Genomic DNA, 21054 nt, shown 5'->3' on the forward strand with positions numbered 1-21054 from the left:
GCGGCCTGCGCTGTGCGTAATATTACCGTTGCTCGTTCGCCATGTGTACCCTGAAGCTTGATTCTCGATTTCTATTTGTTGAGATTAGCGCTCCCAGAATGTGCCGTAGTATGTCCTTATTGTTCATTGTCGTGATGGACGTTACATGGATCAATCAATACATGTACATTAAATACGCATTGTTTCATAACCCTTTTTTTAGTCGCAAGTTTTTCATGTTGTAGGTATTTTGTTATCATTGCCTTAAACATACAGCAGTAATTTGGTTAAAAGGCTTTGGTGGCAGGAAGATGGGTTGCTCCAAAAAGTAAACATGCAGACTGCCCTTTGACACTGCATTGGCCGTGTGTTAGAACTTATGGTACAAGTCCTACCCTGTCGATGATTTGTTCATAGCTATGTTTTAACAGTCAGTAACAGTGCAAACAGATGTAGTTACATTAACATAATACCCAACATTGTACCCAAGGTCTTTTATCGGTACAATTTTGACTGAATTGAATTCTGCAGACATGTGATGCCGACCTCTGGATTCTGGATGTCAGTCCATGTTTCCCGGGGTCATGTCATGACTCGTGGGTATGGCGGAGGAGGCCTCTCCGTCAGCACCTGGAAGCAAAATTGCGGCTTGCTTGGTGTGCTGTCAATGCTTGCCACATTCAAGACGTTTTCATTACAGCTGTCATGCCGCCCTCGTGCAGGAGACTCCAGCTATCCATTGGAACCGTGGCTCCTGACACCAGTGCCCGGACGACCAGCTCGGGGCACCCCTGAGAACCACTACAACAAGGCCCACACCGCCATGTGCAATGTTGTGGAGAGGTGCATCGGGGTCCTAAAGAGCAGGTTCCAAAGCTTACAGCGTTACCGGACACTGCTCTACAACCCCGATCGAGCAGCCATCATTGCTGCTTGTGCAGCTCTGCACGACATTGCATTGGCAGCACATGAGCCTGTTCTCGAAGGGGACGATGACGACACCGACGATGCTGAGCTGTTGCCAGCAGCAGCTGAGCTACCACCACCACCACAACAGGAGCCAGCAGCAGCGCAACCGCGTAGTGAACCTATTTCGAGGATCACAGGGCCTGCATACTCAGCACCTGCGCAGAGTACGCCGCCGCCTGCAACGACCTCGGCAGCATTGTGTGGTGCGTGTTTGTCTTTGTTCATTGTGTTTGTCACTGGTATGAACAAAAGGCTGTTTTTTTTACTACACTTCAAATGTTTGCTACACATACCAGTGAAACAGGGTTCTCCTATCAATGAATAACCCCCTTGCATAGGTCGGCAAAAAATGTGGAGCTCACCCGGACTCACTCATGATATATATTTTGCCTTTGGGGCTCACTCGAACTCTGACTCACCAAAATTTTACTCAAGCAGATTCACTCGGACTCAGGCTCACTAAAATTTTTTCAACCGGACTCAAACTCACCAAAGTATTACTTACCTGGACTCACAGCTTGATCTGAATCTGAGTGAGTCGACTCATGAGTGAGTTTGCCGACCTATGCCCTCTTGTCACACAATGCCATGCTGATGAAATACTTCGACCAGGTTGTAAAATATGGTGCTTCACACTAAGCACAAGTGAGGGCTCAACTGTGAATCGCACATGGTGCCATTCACAGCCAAAGTGGTAACCTGAAAAGGCTGTTTGAATCAGGACAGCAACACGCACTAGCTTTAATGCAACAAGGATTGTGCTTGTAAATGAAGTGAACGACATGGGTGGTGTCAGAAGTGAAATTTTATTACAGGTATCGCGAGCAATGCACATAAAAAGCAAAATAAATAAATATCCCTTAAATTTAATGCCAAGGAAAAGAACATAAAAGTAGCTTCCTTTTATAATATACAAATGGAGTTGTTACAAAGTGCCTACTGCTCCTCTGCATCAACACACGCGTCTCGCAGCACAAAAGTCATTGTAGTACATGAAAAACAAGGCACAGTCGAACCGATATTAATCGAAATTGCTAAAAAAATGCAAGTTGTTAATTGCTGATATGTCTTCCTCTATTATTAATTTCTGTTTGTACCCAATCCTGTTGTCTAAACACTTCTAAGCAAAAGAACACGTTTTCGTCCACTATTTTTTGGTCTTGCAATATTTCAAAATTGTTGTGCAACCTAGCCCATTCACAAACGCTTTTCTTTTTTTCTAAGATGTGTAAAAATCGAGAGAAAACGTACAGTGTGCCATAATATTCTACACGTATACACTATAAACATAAAGATACACTACAGTGCACTATGTGCATATGCTACAAAATCGCTGAATGCATTACTTTGTATAATGAGATTTTAAAAAATGACAAGGCAAAACATGATTTATAAAAGAAACCACTCTGTGCTATGCACATGTACTACAAAACTGCTGAATGCATCACCTCGCACGATGAGATTAAAAAGACAATGACATCGCAAGACACGATTTACCATTGAGCTACACTGTGCTATGTACAATGAAACAGCACATCAGTGCTTCTGATATGCAGAAAAATAAAATTAACTGAAAAAAAATTTCAGGGCCCCATTGAAGCAAACGGGCGTATCGCAGCTCGTGATGTGAACAAAAATAAATCTACATGTATGTACAAGTAGTCTTTACAAATCACTGTGCAGGTGGCTTCCGCTGCAATGAGGGCCCAGGCGAGGGTACCAACGCCTTGCAGCTCGTGGACCACGTCACCGAGAAGTTGAACCTGGCAGTCGGCAGCTTTCCAATGATGCCTGGCCCTGCCGCCTGGTGTTTGCGGCTAGTAACTCCAGCGCCTCGGCCTGCCGGTTGCCCACATCTCCCAGCTGCGGCATGAGCTGGAAACCAAGAAATGTGTTGCCATTATCATCTATGAATTTCCTGCTACCGACTCTTCGCTGGAAGCTTCTGTTCGTGAAGAGTTTCAGTGTGTGCAACAATTTCCTCTCTTGAAAATCCACTGACCCAACGGCATCCATGAATGGTGCTTAGTTCACCGCAGAACCAATGCACTTCGTTTGGACAGACCAAAGCGGTGCCGGAATTAATTTTCGCTCTTCTCATCAAATGCATCTCATCAAATGCATTTCTCATCAAATTCACTTCTCATCAAATGCATTTCGTTCATTTTTATCCCTTTGTGGCCTGGTACCCAGATTAATCTGATTAAAGTTACATGGGAAGGAACAAGAAAACGAAAAGTACGTGATAATTGAGAATCACTATGTACAGCGAGTGCTGAACACAAAGATAACTAATCTGTAACTATGGCCACTCTTGAGGTTGATGGGCTCAGCTTTCGTAAAGCCATAACCACCGCTAGAAATTCCACCGAAAACACTGATAAGAAATCAGGAACTCTTAATGAGAATGACCAGTTGAATGTCTCGGAGAAAATACCAATGCCAGATTTTTCTTCGGATTGTGAGGCATCGGTAGCTATAATATTTGTTGTATTTATCCCCTCTAAATGTCTTTGAAGTAGGCCGTTTAATATCTGGTAAGGCAAATTTTTGGCATGATTTGGATATATATCGTCAAAAATGATTTTAAGGTTGTGCCTTTCCTTGTCAATGGAAGGAACTTCACTCAGCTTAACATCTAATGGTCCAATAAGTGCTTGTACGTAACCCACCTGTGGTGTATGAAACCGAGGCCAGTAAGATTGAAAAAATAACGCTGGGTGAGACATGAAAACAATTTTTAGCTTTATAGGACATTCATACATATTTAGAAATGTTTGTACCGTTAGTATCCTAAATCTGCACAAAAGAGAGGGTAATCTTGCCTCTAAGTACAGGACATTATTGGCTACGAATTTCGGTAATCCAAGGCATAACCTTAGGGCCTCTCTTTCCAGCAGTACAAGAGGACGCAATTTATAAGCTGGTGCACCCGAATATAAAACACATCCGAATTCTAATACTGGACGTACGTACATCTTGTATATCATAATTAGTGTGTCCCTTCGCATCCCCGATCGACTGTTGCAAAGTCTTCGTAGATTCCTAGCGCTCGTACTCCTTTCTGTATGCCAGAGGAGACGAGTATCATAAATTATTCCCAGATATTTTACTGAGTCCACCTGTGGTATGTTCTGCAGGCTGCAAGTTAGTGTTATATTAACTGGGTTATCCAAAGGGAAAACATTTTGAAACACTGCGCCACCCGCTACTTTTTTTTTTTCGCATGCGCGACACCATCTAACGACGACGTCAAAACAAAACTAACATTATTAAATATCATTACTCAAAGCTGTTGCTGTTTGAGAGAGTGTTTGAGTTCGGGAAGAAAAAACTTCATTTTTCTGTAAAGTAATTATGTTTATTAAAAGGCGAGAAACGCTTCACGGTCCCCGTGCCGACGACAAAGGATGCGCGTCTACTTCCGGAAAGCTCTCCGCTCCACGATTGGCTGTCCCCTTCCTCTCGGCGGTTCTCGGCGGGAAAGCTGCGACCTCCTCTCTCTTTTGTGACGTAGGCACCGCAGAACGAACGCGAACGAACAGAGATCTCCGATCGCCCCCTTGGTAGGCTACAAACAAACAAACAAACAAACAAACAAACAAACAAACAAACAAACAAACAAACAAACAAACAAACAAACAAACAAACAAACAAACAAACAAACAAACAAACAAACAAACAAACAAACAAACTAACTAACAGATAACTTCAGAACCGCTTATACCTTCTCTTGGAGCCACCACTCTGGGATACAGCCACAGGGATGTTTTATTCGCCATTGAGGAATTCATCAGGCAGTCTTAAAGAATATCTAGCTATATTCTGCCGGCTTTAAATATTTAATTACCAATAACTGGTACATCAATTCATTATATTAGTTAATTATAGCTTCTACGAATGACACACTAAAGGAAATATTGGAAAAAAATTCAACCCCTACTCGGCCAATCCCCTGCATTGGGTATGAGCCATGCTTGGAAGAAAACAGCAACAACTTCCGTACCGGCGTTTTGCGTTTTGTACTAGACTGGGAAACTTTAAATATAGCTAACTCTGTTTTCGTCTATCATCATCATCAGCAGCAGCAGCAGCAGCCTGTCTACGCCCAGCAGGGCAAAGGCCTCTCCCATGTTCCGCCAATCAACCCGGTCCTGTGCTTTCTGCTGCCACGTTATACCTACAAACTTCTTAATCTCATCTACCCACCTAATTTTCTGTCTCCCCCTCACGCGTTTGCCATCTCTACGAATCCAGTCAGTTGCCCTTAATGACCACCGGTTATCCTGCCGACGTGCTACGTGCCCGGCCCATATCCATTTCTTCTTCTTGATTTCAACTATGATATCCTTAACCCCCGTTTGTTCCCCGACCCACTCTGCTTTCTTCCTGTCTGTTAAGGTTACACCTATCATTTTCCTTTCCATCACTCGCTGCGTCGTCCTCAATTTAAGTTGAACCCTCTTTGTAAGTCTCCAGGTTTCTGCTCCGTAGGTAAGTACCGGTAAGATGCAGCTGTTATATACCTTGCTCTTGAGGGATAGTGAGGTATCCCTCAAGAGGACCTCTTGAGGGATACCACTCGATAGATCGACTTCCCAACGGGTTACTCAAATGGCTTGTCGACAAAAGCTGCAAGGTGGTACGTCCGCGGACCCTTGAGACTGAACATATATAACGTAAGATTGGGCATGTTGGTATTCTATTTGAGCATCTAGCACACAACGCTAGGCAAGGATGGGTGAAAACGGACTTCAAGTATATATACTTTGTTTTTCTTTTCATAGAAAAAAAAGGCGTAAACATTCTACAAGCCTTCTGAGTACACTTGAGTAAAAAACCAAACAAGTGACGAATTGCAACAACGAAAATAAAGAAAATCTACGATTTTTGCAATGCCGTGATACACCGAACCAGCGCCTCCTGTGCCTGGGCGAAGGAGCGGCGCGCAATGGGAACCGACCGTCGGTGCTAGTGCGGCTTTTAGCCGCCGAGCGCCGCCACCGTAGTAGACCTGCCGTCGCATCGTCGCTCGCGGAAACGAATGCCGTGGCTGCATTCGAAGCTGCTGTATGGTTCAGTTTTCGGCTGTATTCGCGTTGTTTAAAGTGTAATAATTTGTAAACTGGAATCATGAAGCACTTGTCGTTCTGGACAACCAGCCCACTTCGAAGGCATGTGTCTTTCGCGGCTATTTCATCGAGACGCTCGCGCGTCGTCTGCTAGCCCGATTCCAGAGCGCGCATGCCAGTGATGCGCGGAAAATTGTTTTGTCATCGTTACGTTCGCTTGACTGAGAGTCGGTTTTTGACTGTCTGCAAGTCAGTTTTCCAAAGCAGCATTTGCCAAGAGGTAATACTGAAAGCTTGGGCGCTTAAAGTTCCCCGATGCGTGCTACCGTTTACTGGTGTAGCATATATATGCTACACCAGTAGACGGTAGCACGCATAGTATACTATACGCAAGCCTGGAGTTCATGCGCTAAACAGCATGAAATGTCACTAGACTGCTTCCAGGGATATACGAGATCGCCCGTTCCCTTCGTAAAGCTTTTGAGAAATACATTTGTTGCCACCGGGAGAAATCAACAGCTGGTGCCATAAAAAGAGGAACTTCGCCGGTAGCGCACGTGGCGTACATGGGCGCCGATTCTTTACCTTCGGGACCCAATGTCAGCGCTGCATGCACATGGCGGCGATAACAAGGCAGCGTTGCTACTGCTACTACATGCATTCGTTGACTGTTCGGACGCAACACAGTCACGTTTAGGGATACTTGCCATGCTTGGTTCAGTTGTTACGGTGGGCTGCAAACGTGAAGGGTAGTCTGCAAAGAGTGACGCTACTGCATCCTTCTTAAACCGCCGCTTCTTATATTTTATGAAATATATGAGTCGTAAACGACGGCTGCATATTCTAGTGTACTTTGAAGATGTATTAGGAGAGCAATTATCCCGCATTATTACTGCAAGCCACCTCTACCGAACACCAGCGCCAGCAGGAATTCCATGGAACGACAGCCGAACAGTGTATTAAGGCGAAATCCTTAGATATGCCTCATCAAACGCGAAAATTGACCGTCGCCGGCGTCAGCACGAGTGATGCAAAAAATTATTACGTGATGACGTCATCATATGACGTCACAGACCATAAAATTTTGTGACATAACGTGACGTCGTCATATTACATCTTCGAATGGTCAAAATTGGCCAACCACGGAGGCAGTGCATGCCTCCGCTGATGAGCAGAAAGCTCGCACTGCCTCCAATCCTTGAGGCTGTAAGAAAAACACGTTAGGCGCCAGAATATCTCGGAGGGAGGCATAGAATGTTCAATACATTGACTGGAAGAAAAAGACGAAGATGGCTTTCGCCTTTCAGTCGTCTTAGATGAATGCATAAGGGACCCTGTGAGATTTCTTTCTTTATCAATGAAGGGAAATAAAAAAAAGACAATCGTGATTTCTTTCAGCTCCATTTGCAGAGTGGAACACAGCAGTATGACATACTAAGGCATTGGGGCGGTTGCAATAACCAGAAATAGAAAATAAAACGCGAATACTATCAAATTCGAGTGCCATTATCGAACCGGCAGCACGGCCTGACGGACTGCCTGCGGAATACGTACAGCGGGCATGGAAAGACACGCGAACATGCGGCATCAGCATTCCTTGCTGTTTCGCTTTTTTTTCAAGTGGTTATAGCCTGGATGATTCATGAAAAGACGACGTCATCCATGACACAATCAAAGACCATCTAGCATCTTTTTATTGCAACCACGGTTTCAGCGTGATGAAAACAGCGCGCCGCTATGTTCGCGTTTCTTTCCACCCCCTTGTACCTGTGAAAGCCTGCAAGAAGCATAAATGCAATTAAACTCGGATGCAAACACGACTTCGAGAGCTTCGTGATACGCGCGGCCGTTCAGAGCCAGCTTCCCGTAGTCTACTTGCACAGCGCCACCACGCGGCAGCGGCGAGCGGACGCGGAGCGCGCGCTCGACGGCCCGAGGAGAGCGTTTGCCCAGGCACTGAAAAATAGAGGAGGCGCTGACCGAACTAACGCCCATTCTTGAGACATTGCTGAACTCCGTTTTTCTTTCAAATTAAGTAAGGGTTTCTCGCAGAGGGTTATGTAATGGATGACACATGCGGGCGACTGTTGACGTTATTTTTTTATACCTCAAAAACATCCGTTTGCTCCAACCTAAGGAAATCAACAGACAATGAAGGTAAGGAAGGTAGAGGGGTACATTAATTGTATGTTTTAACTGTAGAATAGTAATTATGACATAAATGGAAGGAAATTAAAGTGGATGAAAAATCAACTTCCCGCAGGTAGGGACCGAACGTACAACCTTCGGATAACGCGTCCGATGCTCTACCAACTGAGCTACAGCCGCAGCAGCTTTCCCATCCACTTCATTGCATCTATGTTGTATAATCCTGGGAGTGTTAGCCAGAGCTGGTCGCAGCCATAACCATAGGCGTGCGCACAGGGGGGGCATGGGGGGCGCCCCCCCCCCTTATCACCTAAGAGGGGGGGCGCAAAATCTGCCCCGTACATTCACCTTTCTAGTCACCTAAGAGGCGAGGGGCGCAAAATCTGCCCCATATATTGACTTAGTAAGGTGGGGGGGGGGGGGGGGGGCGCTGCGATGAACGTTCGCCCCCCCTGATGGGGAACCCTGCGCACGCCTATGGCCATAACGACGAGTGTGGAACACTCTTTTGTTGCCAGCTGGCGTCACGTAGCACGTCATCTCATTACGAGCTGGACGCTGACCAACAAACCCTCGCATACTATAAGGTATCAGGTCTGCCGGAACGAGACCCTCGCCATGAATGAACGTAAGAGGGTGGATTGATCGACGGCTCCTTGCGTTTTGTTAGGTTGTTTCTAACAAAAGAAACGAGCGCTCAATCAATCGCCCTCTTCACTTTGCTACGGTGGCATTTATGTGGCTGCAGTGGGGCCGATAAGAACGCACGCTTATTTGAAACTTTCTCGAAACTCCCTGTCACTCCCTGTAATGTTTCATTAGTGTCTCGGTGCAATTTTTTAGAGGATGTCTGCTACCCATAATCAAAATGGACTATGAGACCGGAATACGACGGCGATTGATCTCGACGGTCACTAAATTCCTCTCACTCCTAATATCTTGCCGCTTCGCTAAGATCCCCGCTTCGCTGAAACTTTGGCCGAATATTCCCGAAGCATCTGGAAGCATTGAAGCAGCTGCATTTCGAGCCCTGCAACTGACGGGGAATGGCGAATTATTGGGCCCAAGCCACCCAAGCCCCAAGAAAGAGCCGCGCCGGGGGCTGGGAGTGGAGGGTCACATGGAGGGTGCTTACCCCCTCACCCAAATTTTCACGTGCTCCCTCTGTCCCCTATGAGCAAACGCAGTCAATGCACAAAGCATAAGTTCTTCGGAACTCGCTTATTTCAGGTGCCCCTCCTCCCCCCACTTTAAGCAAAATCCTGGCGCCGCCTCTGGCCCCTAGGGGTTCGGGAAAAAGACAGTTCACGTAAGCTCTTGTGATTGGTCAGAATTGCGATTTTGCAGGCGAGCAGCGCAGCCCTGACCAATTACGCTACGCCGATGGTCAGAATTGTGCTTTCGTCAGCAAGAAAACGCTGTTACGAGTAATCGTACGAGAGCAAATGAACGGTTTGCCTTTCTCCAAACCGTTACATCATCTGCAGGTGCGCTTTTGATGTGCCCGCTCCCCGCTGAGCCGTAATACCGCAAGATGCTCGCACCATCTCTCGGCTGTTTGTATCACTAAGCGCGGCTCGTAGCCTTTTCGAGCATCAGATGGCGTACTAGATCCTGACATAAGTCCAATAAGATCCCTAGACCCTAGATAAAACAAGTTCTAGGGGCCTTACGAGAAAGATAGCTTTTGCTGTCGGGCTAGTTGGTACATAGCTGGATTGATGGCGCAGATGCTCGGACAGGGACGAAGAACACGTGGACAAGCGCACTCCGCATCCTGTATTCTTCGTCCCTGTCCGAGCATTTGCGCCATCAATTCAACTTCAGCCATACGAGGAAACAAACGAGAAAGAGCCTGATGTGAGGTTCGCGTCGCACGGTATAAAACAGCTATGACAAAGCCCAAATGGCAGCAATCACAAATAAGGCGCGTAAAAGGGAACATCCGAAATCCTTAGCTGCATTTTTAATAGCCTACAAAAACGCCAAGCGAAGTGTGCAAGAATTAAATATATAGGACATTGGCCGTCCAGATAGCTCCAGGATGCACACCGCTCTTCTACATAATCAAACGTTAATTTATGAATAAAATTTCCGCACTTCCATCGGCATTGTAGAAGTACTAAGGGCACGCAGGCCTCTTAATAGCGCATGATTTTCATCGAATTATTTTCCTTGATGTTCTGATATTTGGGCTGCCAATTCTCTCCACACTAGGCATGTGACCAATCTTGGCCGATTCTTCTTAACTGTAAAATTTTTCGCTATATACCGTTCCTTTAGATCAAATAGTATTTTTGACTGAACACTGATATGATTTTCTGAAATGTTCAGGAGGTTGAAGCGAACAACACAAATGATGTATGACGTCACGCTTTTGCGTGTTTAACAACAACTGTAACACATACTACGGAAAAATTACGGCAGAGACTGCTGCGCCGCGCGGCGCACGAGCCACCCCCACACATACACAGAAACGGCTGCTGCGCCGCACGGATGTGACGTCATGCACTTTTCCGGTTTGGCGCTTCGTTTGAATAATAGTATATGGTTTGAATAGTCGGGAGTGTCTAGCGTTACGTCTAGACGTAACAATAGAAGCTGTGAAAGTTACGTCCAGACGTAAAAATGAAAAATGTTAGTTACGTCCAGCGTGACTACAATACAAAACCGGCTTGTTAAACCCTCCGAACTGATCGGCAGCTGTGGCGTAGTTAGCTAGCGCAGCACATAAAGGACGGGTAAGGTCGCTGGTTCGAGCCCCGTCGCAGTTTGTTTTATTTATTTACTTTTTTTGGTCGCGCTACTATTGTTTTTACATTTGCGCCTCCTCATCGGCCTCCCGTCCGCCTGACTTGCTGCTGGTGGTCCTGTCCACAGGCCCTTTGATGATGACCCTCGCAGAATTGGCTATATTTATTATATTTATTATGATAAAGTGTTTTGCGAATTAATGCTCTTAATCGGAGAGACGCAGGAGGACACGAAAAGTTCAAATGCAGCTGGCTGCATCAGTTTCTCCGGCACACGCGTCAGGAATGCTGATTCCCACGGTTTATCAAAGTTTTGATGACAAAAAGGCGGACTGCAACGTAGCCACGCCGAATATGCAACAGGAAACTTTTTTTATGTCGCTCAACATACCGTCACCACCTGACGAGGTAACCGGCAGGCCGCTTCAAAATACTGACGTGCCAAAGTAATGCTATAGGCGATTAGCACTTGATAAACGATACCCAAGGGCAAGTGCCAACTGCATTAGCCCATCTACCTACAAAACAGCACGGGAGCATTTCCGTAGCAACGGATGAGAACGGCCGTACGTTTTCTCACTTAGCAAAACAGCCTGCAATGCAGTAGTTTTGGCCTTCGGAGATCACAGGCTTCGTAAGTACACTTCGCAGACGCAGTGGGGTTTCATGCATGTGCGTGCGGACATTCACACGCGAACTGTGCAAAAGCATTTATTTCATCGTCGACCTTGCCCTTCGCGACAAGCAAAACTCAGCGGCAACGACACTTTCACCTTCCACAACAACACGCTTGGCATTGCAATCTAGAAAATGCAGTACGTCCAACAACAATAATCCACACTTCACACTGAGAAACTTTATGGTGCACACACTCGGATGAAGCTGCGGCGCGGTGGACGGCCGCGCTAGCTCCAACCTCCAGGATCAACTGGACATCCTGCAATCCTTTCAGGCAACGACGACACAAAGTCTTCGGTCCTCCTTGGGGGCGGCCTAGGCCCAGGCCACGAATTTGCCGGAGTTTTCAATAAGGTTGTTACCACCATCACACATCGCAGCTACCATCTCTGCCACTACCTGACTACCTTTCGCAGGCGCAGCGCCCATGGCGCCCCCTGTATTTAAAATGCTTGCGATATGTGTTTAATTAACAAATGTAGGCTAATTGACTCGTAAAACACTTGTTTAGTAATATTTTTGTAAATTTAACGTATTATTATATAATAATTTATACATTCAAATAGCTTTAAGTAATAATATTTAAAGTGACGTCACTTCCGTGCGGCGCAGGAGCCACTTCTGTGTGGGGCAGGCTGCTGCGCCGCGCGGCGCAGGAGACGCTGCCAAAAATTACATCCTCGTTCACGGCGCTGAAATTATGGAACGAGCTACCCCCATCTACGAAGATCGTCTCTAGTGCATTCAAACATGAATTGAAATGTTCTATTTTCGCACGGAGAGCTTTTTTATTTATTTAGTTAGTTAATTATTCCAAATGCCTACAGCGCCCGAATTGGGCATTATCGCAGGCGGTTAATTACACACGCAAAGTTGTAAACAGAATGTCACGAAACAACAGCATTAATTAAATAGACATAGAACTAGCATACACAGTCATCGCGATAACAGAGGAGGACAGCACAATCAATACTAGCCATAAAACATTCCTTAATAAATGTTTTTATCCTATGCACGAAACCAGGCATCTGAAGTAATATCTAAAACAGATCCATGTAAAGCTCTCTATGGTAGAATAAAAAATCCGGCAGATCCCACGCACTATGGGAATCGATGTAATACGAAGCAGCCAGCGAACAGCTGTATACATCGCCTTATTTGTCTTTGCGGCAAATGAAGTCGTTCATGTCATGACATCTAGTCCACTATATATCGAATCTTTGTCGTGCATAAATGTGTGCATGTACAACACGCTATATACCATGATAATGAAACGTATATTGTGGTACATATAATTCATTACCTGTCATCTATGGTCGTCACGCACTCATGTCATGCCATACCAATTTTGGTATATACCAGTTAACAAAACAGCTGGAAGTGCACCAAGACAGTGTCATGTAAGTCATGCCATACGTGACATGCATGTCATGCTTTGAATGTTAGGACCTGTCGTTTATGTTCATCATACACTCACGTGGCGGAATACCTAATTGGGTCCATATCAAGCTAGCGAAACGGCCGCGAGCGCACCACAAGCTTGGCGTGAAAGTCATGGCGTGCATGACATGCATGTTACGATTTTCATGTTACCAGCTGTCATTTATGTTCGTCGTATACTCACGTCAAACAATACCAATTTTGGTGAATATCAAGCTAGCGAAACGCCCGCGAGCGCACCATGAGCTTGCCATGTAAGTCATGCCGTACATGACATGCATGTTATGACTTTCATGTTACCATCTGTCATTTATGTTCGTCGTACAGTCACCTCACGCAATACCAGTTTTGGTGTATATCAAGCTAGCGAACCGGCAGCGGTCGCACCATGAGCGTAGCATGTAAATCATGCTGTACATGAAATGTATGTCTTGAGTGTCATGTTACTACATGTCATGTTCGTCTTACAGTCACGTCGCGCACTACCACTTTTGGTGTAATCAAGCTAGCGAACCGGCCGCTACCGCACAATGAGCGTCGCATGTAAATCATGCCCTACATGACATGCATGTCCTGATTGTCATGTTACCACCTGTCATTTATGTTCGTCGTACAGACACGCCCCGCAGAACCAATTTTGGTGCATATCAAACTAAAGAGACGGGAGCGAACGCGCCATGAGCGTGGCATGGAAGTCATGCCCTACATGACATGCATGTCCTGTTATCACCTGTCATTGATGTTCGTCATACAGTCATGTCACGCACTGCCCAATTTGGTACATGTCAAGCTAGCTAAACGGCCGCGAGCGTACCATGAGCATGGCATGTAAATCATGTCCTGCATGACATGCATGTCATTATTTTCATGAAACCACCTGTCGTTTATGTTCGTCATACAATCACGTTACGCAATACCAGTTTTGGTGTATATCAAGCTAGCGAACAGGCCGCGAGCGCATCATGAGCGTGGCATGTAAATCATGCCCTACATGACATGCATGTCATGATTGCCATGCTACCACCTGTCATTTATGCACGTCATGCAGTCACGTCACGCAATACCAAATTTGATGGATGTCAAGCTAGCGAAACGGTCGCGAGCCGTTTCATACCGTACATGACACGCATATGATGATTCTCATGTTACCACCTGTCACTTATGTTCGTCATACAGAAATGTTTTCTCATGCCAGTTTTGATATACATCCATTCAGTTAAACAGCCGCGACGGCCCCGAGACCATTTCATGTAAATCATGCGTTACATGACATGCGTGACGTGATTTGCACGTTAGAACCAGTCACTTATGTTTGTCATACACTCTTGTCACACCATACCAATTTTGGTACCTACCAAGTTAACGAAACGGCCACAAGAGCACCAAGACCGTGGCATGTAAATCATGCCGTTCATGACATGCATGTCATGATTTTGATGTTATGACCTGCCATTTATATTCGTCATACAGTCATGTTATGCCATACCAATTTTAGTATACATCCCATTAACGGAAGGGCCAGGAGAGCACAAAGTCGTAGGCGACTAGCATTTCAAACTGGGTGCAGACAGACAGACAGACCGAAAAACTTTATTAGCATGTGTGTTTGGACCCCCTGGGTCCCTGGACCACCACGTGGTCCCACGTCACGTCTACACGGTCATGCCTCTCACCGCGATGACATCTGCAGCCCGAGTCACCACAGCAAATTGCAACGCCGGGTCCCCAGACGAGAGCAGGACCTCCCATTCCTCCCTGCTGGAGATGGCAGGCTGTCCCCGCGGGGGAGGATCAGCAGGGCAGCCGAAAAGAATATGGGAAAGGGTGGCGTGAGGTTCACCACACAGGGAACATTCAGGGGAAGTGCCACAGTGGTGGGACAACGGACATTATCTCATCGGGAAGCAAATTCCATTCTTCAATTGCTCGGGGAAAGAATGGAAACTTAAACACCTTAATACGGCACTGGTAGGGCCTTATTTTCATGGAATTGTCGCGTCACTTAGACTGATAATGAGGTTGTTTAAGATTCTTATCGATTTCCATGTTAGCGCTGTAGAAGTTGTGTAAAAGCTTTAACCTGACTATATTTCTGCGTGTGTACCAGCCATCCCAGTTTTTTTATGATTTGAGAACTTACAATTTTGTAGTCGTAGATTGCCGCGACGAATCTTTTCTGAACTCTGCTTAACTTATCTTCAAGAACATTTGCGAAGGGGTCCCACGCTGCGCATGCGTATTCCAGCACGGGCCTAATGTTAGTAAGGTACAAGGTTTCCTTCAAAGCTTTGGGCGCAAAGTTGAAGTTCCTTTGGAAAACGTGTGTTCTGTCAGTGTGTGACGTCCAGTCGAATGTCGCAGCTAAAGTGATGCCCGGATATCCTAACCTAACCCCTAACTAGACACCTTGTTCTTTTTGTTCGCAAATTGCACGCGATAACATTTTGCGATGTTCTTAGTGCGCCCAGATCATCATGTCATGAAGTGACCTGCTCACCAGCTAAATGAAATAATATTTGCAACTTGGCGCGTTGCCTGCGCGTGCGCGAGCAGACGACGGAAGCTCGTTTGCCTCGCAGTTGGGCCACGTGACTTCCGGAAAAGCTGCGGAGCGCGCCCTCCCCAGCGCCGTTCGTTTTTCCGGGGCGCCGCGAGTGGCGAGCGGACTTGCGCGGCTTCTGCATTGCGCTGGTGAGTGAGTGTCCGCTTTCTGCCATTACGAAACCCGAGGCCAGTCTGGTACTCGGTCGGGCATCATTACATCGGCAAGCACTCAACGTATACGATCGCCGAGTTCCTTAAATACGGAGCGCCCTTAGCTGCACGGTATTTTACTACGAGCCGCCGCAGTGCGGGGCGTTTTCCCGGCTGTCGCTTGACGCGCAGGGTTCCCCTACACGTGCTAACGCCGAAAGCGCTCGGTGTAGAGTCTATTTTGAGGCAAATTGGCCCTGAGGGCGTGACCTTGGGGACTTGGTTTACTGACAGCCGGCTGGGGGCTTGTCTGACGTGTTGTCTTGCCAAGTTTCATCGCTGCTGCATTCCGGAGTGTTTCGTTAGTACTGCGATTGTTTTCTTCATCGTCACTGCCAACGCGCGCCGGCTTTTCGTGTCGGGGTGTGTCTGGGGAAAGGAGAGCGTTTATGTGGAGCGCGTTTGTTTACAACTGGCGCCGGCGGCACTTGCTTGCCTTGACTGTGTCGTACACAATGCTTCTGTCGCCGTGTTATTTCAGCGTGGCGCGCCGGACGTTTAAATGCTCAATTCCGAAAGATAGCGCCACATGAAGGCACATCGTTGCGCTCGCGTTCCGAGAAGTCTCGAATTTGCGTAGCACGCTAAAGCAGTTCATCGTGAGTGTCTGCGGCAGGCTTCAGCGATGTTTGTTTTTTATCGCACGGCATTAAAAAAAGACATGACTTGAAATAGCCATCAAGCTTTTTGATGAAGATCTTAAGTGACCACAAACATCAATGGCATGCATTTACGATCGCCAGGTACGGCTCTGGCAATAGATTTGTATAGCTGTAGCTGTGCGTCATTTCACCTGGCGCTGTGGTTCAGATGCTGTAGCGTGCTGCTAAAGAGCAAGTTTCGGATTCGATTCCCGGTTTCGGCATTCAGACGCGGTTGCAACGTTAAAAAGTTAAGAACATCACAAGTACAACAGCTCCAGTCCTCTTTTCAATCCAACCTGCCCCTTGTCATTTGCACGGTTTAATATCGTCAATCCGTAGCAGCTTGCCCAACTTTCCACTTTAACGTAAGAACATCCCCCTACATTTCATTATGTGTCTGTCAAAGAATCCCAAGTGGCAAGGATCAATGCGGAGCCCCCACAACGTTGTCTAGAAGCCCGTAAGTTTATCCGATACGTCAAACATATAGAGGCCTCATAATTTGGTTTCGCAGTTTCAAGCTTACCTTTTTATTTGAGTGCACGGTTGCAGCCGGCCTTTCTAGAAAATGGTAACGAGGTGTACTGTAACATTCCTTGCTGTTTAACGGTTGTGCATCCTTACAACATTTGGCAATGACAGTTTAAATAATAATCATCCTGCTCATTTCGTACAGTAGCGTACTCATTGTATATATCCTAACCCGTTTACGGTCAGTAAAAAGTCGAGTCTCTTTTTGTTAGTGTGGAAGATATTTGCATCCGGCATATCTTTGTGAGGAACTAAGTCTCTGTTGGATTACATTGGTTGTGCCCAAGGACATCATTTCTGGATGTCGGACATGTACCGTGTATTCATGCCGAAGTCGTTGCAACGACTCTGGTTGTACAATACATTTACGCTGTTCGAAACAAAGGCCATACCTCACTCTTAGTGCTTCGATAACATTTTAATGATCTCCGACTATCGCCGAAATTGTTCCCTGCAGTAGTTTTCCGGTGGCGTGGGGCACTTTAACCGTTGTTGGAATCTGCACCTTCCGTAATGTTAACCACTTGCGTAATAATCCTCGTAACGCTTTGTTATAGTGATGCTCAGTGACCTTCAAGCCTACTCGAACGATATCACGCGACCGATTCATTGAACCCCGGTCTTCCCAGCGTTGCGCCGTCTCGCAGACCAGACAGACGGTTCAAGTTGGCCTGATAGCCCCCGTGTATAGACTCAATGACCCACTCCGCGTTCCTTGACTGCGCAGTAATGACACTTGTAGGGCGCGCGATAAGCGCTAATCTGCAGCTGGAAACACTCGGTACCGATAAGATCGTCTTCATTGCCGACGCCGCAGCAGAAATCGCAACCATGCGAGGACAAGCATATGAGGCACCGCATAAACTGCTACACAGGGGTAGCATTCATATTGCTTACCACATGTTCTCGCCTAGTGGAAGGAACGGAATGCCGATGTTTATCATATACTGTAATGTAACACGATGAGGTTATTAAAAACAATGTGGAAGTATGGTCAAGATAAAAACTTACAGGGCCCCCATGCTTTCGCCCAAGAAGACTCGAAGGCGAAAACCATCTCCTTTTCTTCTCAGTCTACTTATTGATCCTCCCCCGTCCCCTTCCGAAAGCTTTCTGCACCTAACGTGGTTTTCCACTGCCTCCGTGATCGGCCAACCTTTGACCAAGTGACAATGTCATATGATTACTTCATTATGTGACGTCATATTGGCCTCATAATTACTTCATGCCGACGTCGCAAAATTTGGGCGATCTGTGACGTCGCGATGTTATCACGTGACGTTGATTTTTGCATCACTCGTGTTGGTGTTGCCGACACCGACGGTCGGTTTTCACATTTGATGAGACATATCTGAGTCTTTCGACTTAATATACGTATAAATATTGTTTCAATTTTTTGTTTTTGTTTTCCTCTTTTCACGCCTCGCTGTAGTGGTCCGGATTTCTGCATCGGTGTTATCACCACGATCGGCCTGTCGTGATCGGTAAATGATAAGGAAGTCACAGAATCGAGCGAAAGGGATCATTAAATCATGCTGGCTTGGGCCTTCAACAATAATCATATGGCAGTGATTTTGGGAAACTGACTGTTTGATCGACTTCATCAGGCGAGGGTTCCGTTTTTCTCGTTGTATGTATTAAAAGCCAACTTCTTTCAGCAGCACGCATATCTCTTTTGTGTTGACGTCCTCGATGCGAAGTGGGGGCGCCAGGCAGGCAAGTGTGGTAGAGTATCATTTTGGGCCCTGTATGGGAGGGACACGCCCCCTGTGTGCCACCCCGTGGCTACTCCACTGGTCAGTACTTAGCAGTGGCGTAGCCAGGGGATAGTACACTGGGCACGTGGTCCTCCCGAAATTTCTTTCTGCCGGACTCAAAGCTCAAAATAATACACGACCACACTTACCTGCATGACCCCCACTTTGAATAAAGGACGTGCACCCATCGAAACAAATTTATGGCTACGCTACTGGTACTCACCCGGAGGGTGAATTGTATTTTGTTGTTGTACAGCGTTAAATTGTATGACGTGTGCTTGCAGGGTGATACATTTTTACAAGCAGCATTTCACTCGTTTCGATACTGTTGAAGCCGTGTTTTATGAAACTGTTTTAAGGAATTGTCCAAATGTAAGTTTAAAGCCATGCTAAGCGTAAACCAATAAAGACACATTCATGATTATTCAGAACAAGGAAGCTTACTGGAACTGTTTCTTGCTTACACTGTCTTGATGACGATCATTAGTTAAAATAATGATTGAGTAAACTCTTGTGTTTTACACGTTGTTTGTGATGGTCTATGTTTAGGACTTCGAGTAAAGGTTATTTCACGTATTGCCACTGTAGTGAAAGTCTAGGACGCTTGCTGAAGGCGGCTGAAGTCTGTAGGCAGACTACACTGTTTCGGCAACGAAGTTTAAGTACACACTATGATCTGTTCTGTCTCTGCAAGTGGGCCTGGTCATGTGATCCGTGTAGGGGTGCAATGGATCCAGAGGTAATACAATGCGTTTTTTTTTTTTTTCTGCTTTCGCGTCACTATGCAGCAGAGTGGTCACGGGAGCGGCGCCACAAGCACCATCGGCACCATGTCTGAGAGTTCGGGCGTCCGGAAGCTGGCTCGGGAAGCCGCCATCCAGATCGTGTCGGGAGGATCGGCGGGCTTCGTCGAGATCTGCATGATGCACCCGCTGGACGTGGTCAAGACCCGCTTTCAGGTCCAACACAATCAGCTGCTCGCCGCTGCCGGGGAGCACCGCTACACCTCGATCGCCGACTGCTTCCGTCACATGGTCCGTTCCGAAGGATTCCTGGCCATCTACAAGGGAATCCTACCGCCCATCCTGGCCGAGACTCCCAAGCGAGCCGTCAAGTTCTTCACGTTCGAACAGTACAAGAAACTGTTCGCGTTCGGCGGTCCCCAGACGGCTGTGAGCCTGTCTCTGGCCGGACTGTTCGCGGGTCTCACCGAAGCTGTTTTTGTGAATCCGTTCGAAGTGGTGAAAGTGCGACTGCAGACCGATAAGCAGGTCGTCACGAGGCAGCCGAGCACGTTCGCCGTGGCCAGGAGCATCTACCGCGAGGCAGGTTTCGGGCTTCGTGGCCTGAACCTCGGACTCACTTCGACCATGAGTCGCAACGGACTGTTCAACATGTTCTACTTCGGCTTTTACTTCTCGGTCAAGGACAAGCTGCCAAAGACGGACAGCGAGGCAGTCACCTTCGCCATGCGGCTGGCCACGGGATTCGTGGCGGGCACGGGTGCTTCCATGATGAACATACCGTTCGACGTGGCCAAGAGCCGCATCCAGGGTCCGCAGCCGGGGCCACCGGGCACGATCAAGTACAGGACTTGCCTGCAGAGCGTGCGCACTGTGTACGTGGAGGAAGGTTTCTTCGCGCTCTACAAGGGACTCGTACCCAAGGTCCTTCGGCTTGGTCCCGGAGGCGCAGTCATGTTGGTCGTCTATGAGCACATGCATGAATTCCTCAAGAAAAAGTTTCCTGGCTGATTGTGTCACATGCACAGTCTAGAGCCGCAAGAAATAGCGCGATGAACAATGAAGGTCTATTTGTTTGCTTGTTCATGCCTCACCTCAGGCCTAAGGTTTTCGCACGCCGATTTTACCTCTTCGAAAATATTGTCCGGTGATTTTATCTTCTGAAATTGTCGCACTTTTTTAATGTAATGTAATGCCCATATCGTTTCATAAGCGGCGCACAAAAATTTATGGCACACATTAAACACGGTTCGCAATGAACGTTTTTTGCTTGCGGTAATAAAGCATCATGTTCAACAAATGCTAATATGCTTGTAGACGACTTCACGCCAGAAGCTATACTGGGTTCTTTGTTAGTGGCCTTGCGGGAAAAAAAAAGGCGTTTAAGAAAAACATTGCGTGACTTCCTTCACATGTCAGAGAAGTTATGGCACCTAAAGAATATTATTTGTAGCGGCTGTGCAACATTCAATGACATACGCTGCAATGTGAGCGCTGTGCGTCTTTTTCTTCGCTATATTTCCCGAAGCCCGCGCACACTACTGCACCAAAGGCGTTTGACGATCATTGAGTGGCTGCGTTTTGTT

General features: G+C 46.8%; 2 protein-coding genes across 4 annotated transcripts in view; both read left to right on the forward strand.

Moving 5' to 3' along the window:
• The window catches only part of LOC119383060 (mitochondrial 2-oxodicarboxylate carrier), a 27687-nt gene extending 7166 nt beyond the window's left edge, over positions 1-20521 (forward strand). The window contains exons 1-2 of one of the 2 annotated variants that reach the window (XM_037651046.2): positions 15659-15730; positions 19514-20521. In XM_037651046.2, the coding sequence (XP_037506974.1) occupies positions 19556-20479 (924 nt within the window). In that variant the 5' untranslated portion in view covers positions 15659-15730; positions 19514-19555 and the 3' untranslated portion in view covers positions 20480-20521. Of the gene's footprint in view, positions 1-15658; positions 15731-19513 lie in introns of those variants that run through there. The other variant, XM_049412400.1, reaches the window with a different exon arrangement.
• Positions 487-3148, forward strand: LOC125757157 (uncharacterized). Of its 2 annotated transcripts, XM_049412403.1 has the most exons (3): positions 487-635; positions 702-1151; positions 2632-3148. In XM_049412403.1, the coding sequence occupies exons 1-3, from the start codon at positions 518-520 to the stop codon at positions 2820-2822; spliced, it is 759 nt and encodes a 252-aa protein (XP_049268360.1). In that variant the 5' UTR covers positions 487-517; the 3' UTR covers positions 2823-3148. The 2 variants fall into 2 exon arrangements, with proteins under 2 accessions (XP_049268360.1, XP_049268359.1); XM_049412402.1 differs by having other exon boundaries at positions 487-1151.
• Positions 20522-21054: the final 533 nt, after the last annotated feature.

This window comes from Rhipicephalus sanguineus, chromosome 2, assembly GCF_013339695.2.
Source record: "Rhipicephalus sanguineus isolate Rsan-2018 chromosome 2, BIME_Rsan_1.4, whole genome shotgun sequence".
NCBI lineage: Eukaryota > Metazoa > Arthropoda > Arachnida > Ixodida > Ixodidae > Rhipicephalus > Rhipicephalus sanguineus.